Source organism: Euwallacea fornicatus, chromosome 21 (assembly GCF_040115645.1).
Source record: "Euwallacea fornicatus isolate EFF26 chromosome 21, ASM4011564v1, whole genome shotgun sequence".
Lineage (NCBI taxonomy): Eukaryota > Metazoa > Arthropoda > Insecta > Coleoptera > Curculionidae > Euwallacea > Euwallacea fornicatus.
In genome coordinates this window covers 1,762,495-1,771,694 of record NC_089561.1, presented here as the reverse complement: position 1 = coordinate 1,771,694, position 9,200 = coordinate 1,762,495, and the positions used below count along the sequence as shown (strand labels likewise).

Sequence of the window (9,200 nt, the reverse complement as noted above, 5' to 3'; positions counted from 1 at the left end):
TCATCGTTGCAGGATGGGATGTCTTTTTGACGTTTGGATGGCGGTTATGGAGAGGGGAGGGAGGTCGGAAGAGTCGCCACAACGCACACTCTTATATAGACAAAAAACAATACAATAAAAAACCGTCTAGACCGAGAGCGAGGTTGCCACGTTTATTTGGGTTTAATAAGACATAGGTCTAAACAATACCAGTATTATAAATAGTATCAGTTTAAAATTTTTGGTGTTAATGGAAAAGTAGGACCATGAAAATCGTTTATTCAAAAAATACTGTACAATATACGTACTAATTGTCGCAACATTACTAATGGATTAACTGTTTACTCAGCAGCCAAATAAAGCACCACTTTAAGCAAATAATATTATAGAATTATTGAGATGAAACAAATAATGAGATAAAAATGGAGAATGCGATATCCCAATCTCCATCTGATGGAAACTAGTCATTTAATAATTATCATCCACCACGTTCCTTTCTCGGCGAATTTCGGCCTCGTGTGGCTACAGTGCTTTCCACGTGGACCACCGTCATTGTCCGCGATATGACATTAGTTCAGTTTATACAAGGTGTCCCTAAAATATCTGTACAAAGTTCTACTACAGTATTCTGAGGCGACAATATGACGGTTTAACCCAATTTAGTTAGTTCAAAAGTGGACGTTTTTCAAAATTCAGGACCTCGAAGTGAAGACTTAAAAAAAGAATAAAATAATTACTTGATTTGTAAGGCAACTATCTCAACAATATGTCGCATAGATGGGTTTTTAGGGGCGAGGAATCAGAATCTGTTTACATTTTCTGTGCACATTGTAAAGGATGCTGTCAGCGCTAGCTGAATTCTCTTTAAAGAGGCAGATTTTTTTAATCATTCGGTATACAATTCCTTATAATTAAATTTGTGTTTTGCCATGTTTTATAAAAAAAAAGTATTTTGGCGGAAGTTCCCACGGCCATTCTTTATTGAGATATTTAAGTTTAAATTCCGTTGCACGTCTTAAATAATTAATTCAAAGTGCATATTTATTCGCACACTACGGTAAAATGAATAATAAGGATTGAAAATTAATTGAATATTTTTATTTTTCCGGATTCAAATGTATTAACAGCTGCGCCTTATGGTAATTTTGCTTCGATTACTGGTAGGATACGCGTTTGCCCTCTGACAGAACCGAGATCGATATTTTTATGGAATCAACGATAAAAAAAGGAGCTAAACGACCCGATGTTGAGACCTTCTCTAGAATGAACCATTCGCAAAGTATATCAGCACTTGTCGACTTCATTTCTTATAAATTATCTCGGAAACGCATTGCCCATATTCGTTTTATGCGTGTTTAGAAGACGGAAGTGAAGGGGCTCAATTATTGGGAAGAATGTTTGGAAATCAATTAGGCAGAGCAAGTGAGGGGAGCACGTTCATATGCAAAATCTATATCAGCACTTTCTTGGGATTTTTGACAGGGTGAATGGAGAGGAAAGAACACCACAGCCAAATAACAGTTTCCGAACTAAAACAGCCATGTTCCCAGGAAAAATTTACTTCTCCTGATATTTTTGCTGATATTAAGGATTTTCCTGCTAACAACGAATAGTTTCTGGGATTTGCAATGTATGCTTTTCTTAGATAATATAGAAGTCCATTTTAAAATTTTTCACATTTAGAATTTGCGAGTCAAATTCATTCTGTAAGTGTGAGGCCGTGTCTGATTCTTGCCGACATCCTGTATGATAAACCAACATTGCCCAATATTAAACATAGTTACGCTAATGGAACTCTTGCAGCCGCAGTAAACGTACCCCTCCGTGTCTCGATCAATTTCGCAGTGCTCTCTTACCAAAAAACACTCGGTTCGTTCGGACTCAATTTTATCACATAAGTAGAACAGGAATAGAAATATACGAACACTATTAGGCGGAGTCATTATTTAGAAGTATCTATATTTGACATTTATGATTGTATGACGCAACCGTTCCTAACCTCACACCTCCCGTTTCGTTTCGGGTCGGAAAATCACTACAGGAAATATGGGAAATTTGTTCAAGTGATCTAATATTAATCCACTATAAAAGCAATTATGCTTCGCTGTTGAATCACATTCGTGTAGCTGACATTCAGCGCGAAAAGCTCAGTCAGAGCAGTTGTGTTGTCATTTGATCCTAAAGGCACGAAATTAATTTTAAAATGCAGCTAAAACCCGTAACTCACATCATTTTTGATATGGACGGGCTCATTATCGGTAAGTTTAGCTGCCATTTAGTGTTATTATACAATATTAGTTAAATACTCTTCAAACATCTAGAGTCAGAGTCATTTTACAAGCGCATTTTAATTGATATTGCCAGTCAATACCATAAGGAGTACACCCAAGAAGTTGAGAAGCGAATACTGGGCACTACTGAGAAGGACACTGCGAAGATATTCTTGGGCGAATTGAATATTCCTTTGTCTGTTGAGGATTTTTTGGTGTTGTACCACAAAAAAGTTGCTGTCGAGCTGCAGAATCCCCCATTAATGCCAGGTAACTGCATACTAGACCGAAAAAGCTTTTCTAATAAAAGTAGTGTCATAAAGACTATAGGTGAAAAACTTTTTTATATCAAAATTCACTTATTTGACCTCCATTGGAGGTCTTGAAGGCTAGTAGAATAAAGCAAAATGGGGTTTAAAAAGGGTTTGATGATCTGTTGGGTCCAAAATTTGAAATGTAGGGGTACATTATATAAGTTTTGGGCTGATAATAAGAATAATATTTTATGTATGAATTTCATATAGGGATAAATTTGTAAATCTGCTTAAGGGGTCACATTTTATAATTTCACACATTTACACTTATTCCATTGCTAATAGTGAAAAATTGAGTGAAGCTTCTAATCTCTGAGATAATCCTGAGTTGGCACTTAAACGCAAATCACTTAGTTGATTAGAGTCTATTGTGTATTATTGAATTCTCTAGGTGTCATTGTGAACACAATGAAACCCCATGATTCTACGGTTTATGACAGGAAATAGTTTGGCAAAAAGTTTACATTGTTTATTTTTACTCCTTATTGAACTAAGATTTAACGCTAAGGGCAAAATTACAAGTAGTGCCTGTTTTAGGCAGCTTTTTCATCACGTGCGTTTGTATATTCATCTGCGTTTTAAATTGCTTTAGGTGTCGAAAGACTAGTGAAACACCTAGCGAAAAACAACGTTTCTATAGCGGTTGCTACCTCCTCGTCTAAACAAGCTTTAGCCATCAAAACTAAAAACCATCAACATCTGTTCAAACTCTTCCATCACATCGTTTGCGGCACTACAGATCCCGATGTGAAAAACGGAAAACCTGCTCCCGATATCTTCTTGGTCTGCGCTTCACGGTTCGAGGACAAACCTGATCCCTCAAAGGTTGGTTGTCGCATTTGAATAAAGAGGCATTTAGTTTATGTATGCACACGTAGTGCCTGGTACTGGAGGACGCACCCAACGGCATCAAAGGAGCCCTGGAAGCGGGAATGCAGGCAGTGTTGGTGCCATCTAAAGACATCGAGCCCGACTTGAAGAGGGCCACTTTGGTCTTAGACTCTCTAGAAGATTTTAAGCCAGAGCTGTTCGGGTTGCCACCGTTTGAGTCTTAAGCCTACCTCATCGAATAGCAACAATTTCGCAGTATTTTTCGCTTGTTAGCAAGTTAGGTTCCTGTCATGACACAAATATGTTATTAGTTTTGGAGGAAATGCTTTAAGCTGCGCTTTCTAGGTAAAGTGAGCGTGAATTGCGCGGCTGGGGCAGATTTTCGGGTACATCGTGAAGGTCACGGACACATCGCGTATGATTAATAAAATCGAAGTTGTGGATAATTAACACATTTAAGTGTACCACTACCGGTAAATAGTTCCAATAAATTGTGGTAACAAAGAGTTGCTATAGCAGTAGTATATATAACTATTTTTCTTTTTTTTGCTGGTTACAATTCACCTCAAACCTATAGAAATTACGTACAATAACATTACAATAACTAGAGGCCTTCGCTCTGAAGTCGACCCTATTTTGCGGACTTGAAAATACTGCATTTAATACCTTTTGCGGTATTTTGTCGTGTACCCCAACGTTAGGAAAATTAAATAGTACCCGGGTATTCAAGCACATAGAACTTCAGTTCAATATCTAGTCAACAAAGTTATATTTTTCTATTTTCTTAGTTGTGGCATATCAGTATTGCGTGCATGTTTGTTTGATGTTATAGCATAACTTATTTATTGTTGTTGTCTGTTTTAGTGTTATTAAAACAAATATATAGATACTTAAAAATGTGCATTTTTATTGCACGGTAGCGTCCAATTTCCCGGCACAGACCCACAATAATTGACCATTTGCATACCGTAGAGGTATTTTTTTTTTAATAAAGGATTAGAGAATTTGCACCCAGATGGGTGAGTGTGGCGCTAAGGCAGCCTTGTTTACCCACATAGTGTCGGGTTGGTATCTCAGGATACCGACCGATTAAACTCCCTCCCTCTATTCACCCTGAATCCCCCCGGAAGTACTGATAGACGCTGCTTCGAGAGAGAGGTGGAGGCAATTGTCCGTTCAAAGAAAAACTTCTGTTCCTCATCTATACACTCTTCAACTCCCGTACGACTCTCAGCCCTCGCCCCCCTGTGACCTCCAAAAGTTCTCCGCCCACATTCATCCGCGTCCCCTCAATTTTCCACCACTCTTTTACATATCCATTTACCGGTTTTTCTTATGGCTCTCTCATATTTTTCCCTATTTTAATATCCCTACAATCTAGCTTTTTATCGTTTTCTAATTCTCCTTTCTTTCCAATCAGTCTCCGCTCTTAGTCTATTTTTCGCCCCTTTTATACGTTCGCCGAATATATGTTGTGCAGTGCGTTCTTTCCCACAATACCAACATCCATCAGAATCCCTGACCTCGCACCTATTTATGTAATGGGCGGAACGGCAGTGCCCAAATAAGGATTTTGTCATGCAGTCAGTTACTTTCTCACATCTTCTATTCGCCCATATCTCTAGTAGGACTAAAACAAATTATTTTCGTCCGAAAGCACCATTTGTATTGCTTGTAAATTGCACATACCTTAGCCGTTTTATTGTCCTGATTTGTCCCCTTCTGACTATTATTTGTTAATAGCGCCAACCAACAGTATGAGAAGAGAAACGTTATCAGTCCGCAACATCTTGGAAACAGCCTTTAAAAAAATTTTCTCTTATAAATCAGCCGATTTTTACAAAAAAAGAAATTCGGGGCTTAAAGTCAAATTTGTAAAAGATTTTGGAGAGTGGAAGTGATATTTTTGTTAAATAAAAGATATTTGAAGTATGAATTTGTGCTTCATTCTTTCCTCACAATAAAAAACGACAAGACTTCTTGCGACACCTGGTACTTTTCGGACGTTCCAGGTAATCCATTATTGGAAGACTGGCGAGGAATTCGTTTCTGCGAAATCCTCAACATTTGCATCAGGGGAACAGGAATCGTCCTCAGATCCTTTTCTCAAACACTTTTGTCCCAATTGAAGGGCGGTGAGTGAACTCCCCCAGGTCCCCAAGGCGACGTTTCGTCAATACTGAGCCATTTATCGGCGATTAGTGAACAGCGAAAAAGTCGTGAATCATGACCCAAAGACTTCTACCATCCACGAATACCTTAGTTAAATACGACAACCCCATTTTAATTACGAAGCACGAAGTACCCTCCACATCAGCAGGAGTAAGCGATGTAAGTGCCAACACCTAGTTTCCCTCAAAATTGATAAGAGCCGTTTAATTGAGGGCGACGGCGAGACAAGTAGAAAGGCCCCATGGACCTCGAAGCAAAAGCACGAAACTGAAGAAATTCTGAATACGATTTTGCCCCCGAAAGAATGGGAGGAGGAGGGGCAGCTGTGGAGACAGCAAGTGTCCACAACGCCTGCCACGAGGCTGGATGTGGTCAACTTGCAGGAGCAGCTGGATATGAGATTACAGCAGAGACAAGTAAACCCACATAATTTCCTTTTTCCTCTTCAACAGTGTAATGCATTGGCAATGATTACCGCCGCTTTGCCCTTGAGTTTGATGTCCACGGACATACACAATTTTCAACGTAAATGAAGCATTTCTTTTCTCGGCTGCAGGCCAGAGAAACGGGCATTTGTCCAGTGCGTCGTGAATTGTACACTCAGTGCTTCGACGAACTAATCCGGCAAGTGACCATTAATTGCGCCGAAAGAGGTCTGCTGCTCCTGAGGGTCCGAGACGAAATGAAGATGACCATAGAGGCATACCAAGCTCTTTATTGCAGCAGCATCGCTTTCGGGATGCGGAAGGCCCTCCAGGCCGAACAGGGTAAAACTGCAACACCAACCGATGCAAATTAAAGGAGAATGGTTTCGCTGCAGGGAAATCAGACTTGAACCAAGAGGTGGAGGTGCTTAAGAACGAGAGATTGGACCTGGAACATCAGATCACGGAATTGAAGCAGAGGGCCGAACAGGCCGATCGGAGGGCGGCGGAAACGCGCTTGGCGGAAGAGAGGAAGCACACGGAAGAAATTTCATTTCTTAAGAAGACGAATCAACAGCTAAAAGTACCACAAATACGTCATTAATTTTAAGTGGTGATTCCTCGTCATATTTTATGAAAAAATGTTCATATAAATACGTGTTCTAATTTGAGTAATTTTCGAAATACAGGGTGTCAGAGTTTTATTGAAAAAACGAGTTTTTATTAATTATTCAAAAAGCTTTGTGCCGATTTCGACGAAACTTGGCATGCTTGTTAGCACTAACAAGGAGCTACTTTGGATGTTAGTACAATTTAAATAATAATTCCAGTGGCGTCGCCAATAGTTACCTGATTGATATTTATGGTGTGATTATTGTACGCCACCGTTTTTTCTGAATTTGATATTTGTGTCAGTCTAAACAATTAAAAATTCAACTTTCTTTTTTTTAACTCGCCGGACTTTCGGTATTTTTAAGATTTAAGATGAAAACAATTTTGAATAATTAATAAAAACTGGATTTTTTAATAAAACTTTGACACCCTGTATCTCGAAAATGGTGCAAGTTAGGACACATCTTTATATGAACAGTTCTTCATAAAATATGACCAGGAATCATTCCTTAAAATTAAGGACAATACTTAAGTTACACCCTGTATAATTAGAAAAAACCGGACGTAGCAAACAGTCGCCGAAATAATACAAATTCATAATTCTCTGGCCAAAAGGCGGGCATGCATTAACGTCTCTTTGACGTCATTTTATCGCGGAGATAAGGCGTGTAACAGCCCCAAAGGGCATAAATTCAATATGTGGATATTTCGATATATGCGGAAAAAATACAGGAACGCATCAATTTTAGATTATAAAATTACATCCTGCGACGCGAAGATTTCACCTCTTGATTCGGTCCCCTTCGAGGGAGCCTGCCACCCTGTATATCCAAAATGATGCGTCTCCGACCATGGGTCTATTAGCATCTTATTATGATTTTGAAAAGTGCCATCGCCCTCGAAAGCATCTTCATGATGATGTGTTGCACCCCGTACAGTCAATTGCGGCAAACGTGTTGCTTGCGGCAACCTTGCTACGTCTTAAATCTTTGAACTGCAAAGAGACGTTAGGCGCCAGGTCGAATTTACCATTTCGTACCGCCGGTAAAACGCACTTTACCGCACGTTCGTACGTCCGCACGATGCTACTTCCAGATCCTGCGGAACATTGCATTTCCCTGTTTGTTTCCAGGCTCAGCTCGAGGGAATCATCGCTCCGAAGAAATAACTCTTGGGATCTAACAAAAACGACATTTTTAAATAAGTATAATAAGTCTTCTCCAAAGCACATTTTTTTACATTTTTCTGTATAATATAAAATTTATTAAGGGTAGTTAAAACACTTATTTGTTAAAATATTATGTTTGTATCGTAGTAATTCTTACACGTCTAAAAACCTTACTAATAATAATTAATAAAAAATAAATGCTACATAACCATCGTCGACAATTTCGTAAAATCTGCGTCGGTATATAAATTAAAAACGGGCCGAATGGCGGACTTGTGTAAATCTAATGCACGATAGACTCGAATACTATACATAAATGATAAATGCTTACCTCAATTCCTACGTAATTTCTCGTTTTAAAGTGCAACCACCGTTAGCTATAAAAGAGCAAAAAGCAATGACGGAGACATTAATAATGAACATTGATAATATTAGACAATTTGAATACTATAAAATAACGCCAAAAACTGCCATAATACTTAAGCAAATACATAAAGCGCGCTTAAAACCTCAATAGAATACTTTTTACATAAAATACATAAAAATAAATAAAAAACAAGACTTCAACTAACTCCGTATTAGCTGAAACGTCCCGGCCAAGTCACCTCTTCAACACCGGAATGTCCCCACGTTATTACGTGAGTGTAACGGAATGTTTTCTTTATTTTATAATTTAAATTAATGTTTTCCTTTTCGCGATTTTTTCCTGCGTTTCTTCTTATTCGGCGTCCCACCATCGTTAACGGAAATAATCGGCTTATCCTCAGCGGTAGGGGTGGGTGGTTCCGACGTGGTGGTGTCGGCGTCGTCGTACTCATCAATTTCGTCTTTGCAAGGTGAATTTTCCTTCGGCATATCGCGCTTCTCCTCTATATCATCGGGTTTGGTCAGTTCTAGTGATATGATTTTCTCCTCAAGAGTTTCTACCTGCGCCAGAGATGGGAGATTGTCACAACTGTTCAGTGAAGGTTTCAGAATCTTATCGCTTATGTGGTCTTGAAATAGTCATAGGACAATTACAAAGTGTTCCATCTCTCTCGAAATGCGATAACAAGCTTAGCTAGACATGCAATCGAAAATACTGTATTTCAAGACATGATAGCAAAACGACCACTTGCTAAGCAGCTATATAGAACGCTGAACTACCTGCATATTTTCTCAATCGACTGATAAAATGTGGAAAAGTAATTTACAAAAGAGCGTAAACGACAAATGGCAACCAGCATGAGATCTGAAATTAGTGTTGATATTTACAGAAGCGAAATTAAAGAAAAAATGCTCACTCAAAATCGAGACATGCAAAATTTACTCCTCGTCTTGCCAATCCAATTTTGCTGATCAAATCAACCTGAAAGGCAAGCAAAACAACTAACATACATCGCTGCTTAGCAAGCCGTTGCTTCTGCAATAAACCCAACTACAACCCAAA

The 9,200-nt window shown here is 38.8% G+C and overlaps 3 protein-coding genes across 6 annotated transcripts in view; 2 read left to right on the top strand and 1 right to left on the bottom strand.

Moving 5' to 3' along the window:
• Positions 1-1,967: 1,967 nt before the first annotated feature.
• Positions 1,968-4,291, top strand: LOC136345867 (pseudouridine-5'-phosphatase-like). Its single transcript, XM_066294528.1, has 4 exons — positions 1,968-2,237; positions 2,301-2,519; positions 3,156-3,388; positions 3,442-4,291. The coding sequence occupies exons 1-4, from the start codon at positions 2,183-2,185 to the stop codon at positions 3,616-3,618; spliced, it is 684 nt and encodes a 227-aa protein (XP_066150625.1). The 5' UTR covers positions 1,968-2,182; the 3' UTR covers positions 3,619-4,291.
• A 1,301-nt stretch (positions 4,292-5,592) lies between these two features.
• On the top strand, positions 5,593-7,829 carry Dnali1 (Putative inner dynein arm light chain, axonemal Dnali1). The gene is made up of 5 exons (XM_066294549.1): positions 5,593-5,725; positions 5,779-5,982; positions 6,123-6,333; positions 6,387-6,574; positions 7,736-7,829. The coding sequence occupies exons 1-5, from the start codon at positions 5,621-5,623 to the stop codon at positions 7,769-7,771; spliced, it is 744 nt and encodes a 247-aa protein (XP_066150646.1). The 5' UTR covers positions 5,593-5,620; the 3' UTR covers positions 7,772-7,829.
• scrib (scribble) overlaps positions 7,793-9,200 on the bottom strand; it is a 44,022-nt gene continuing 42,614 nt past the window's right edge. For all 4 annotated transcript variants that reach the window (XM_066294541.1, XM_066294544.1, XM_066294543.1 and 1 more), the window contains one exon: positions 7,793-8,698. In XM_066294541.1, the coding sequence (XP_066150638.1) occupies positions 8,450-8,698 (249 nt within the window). In that variant the 3' untranslated portion in view covers positions 7,793-8,449. The remainder of the gene's footprint in view (positions 8,699-9,200) is intronic.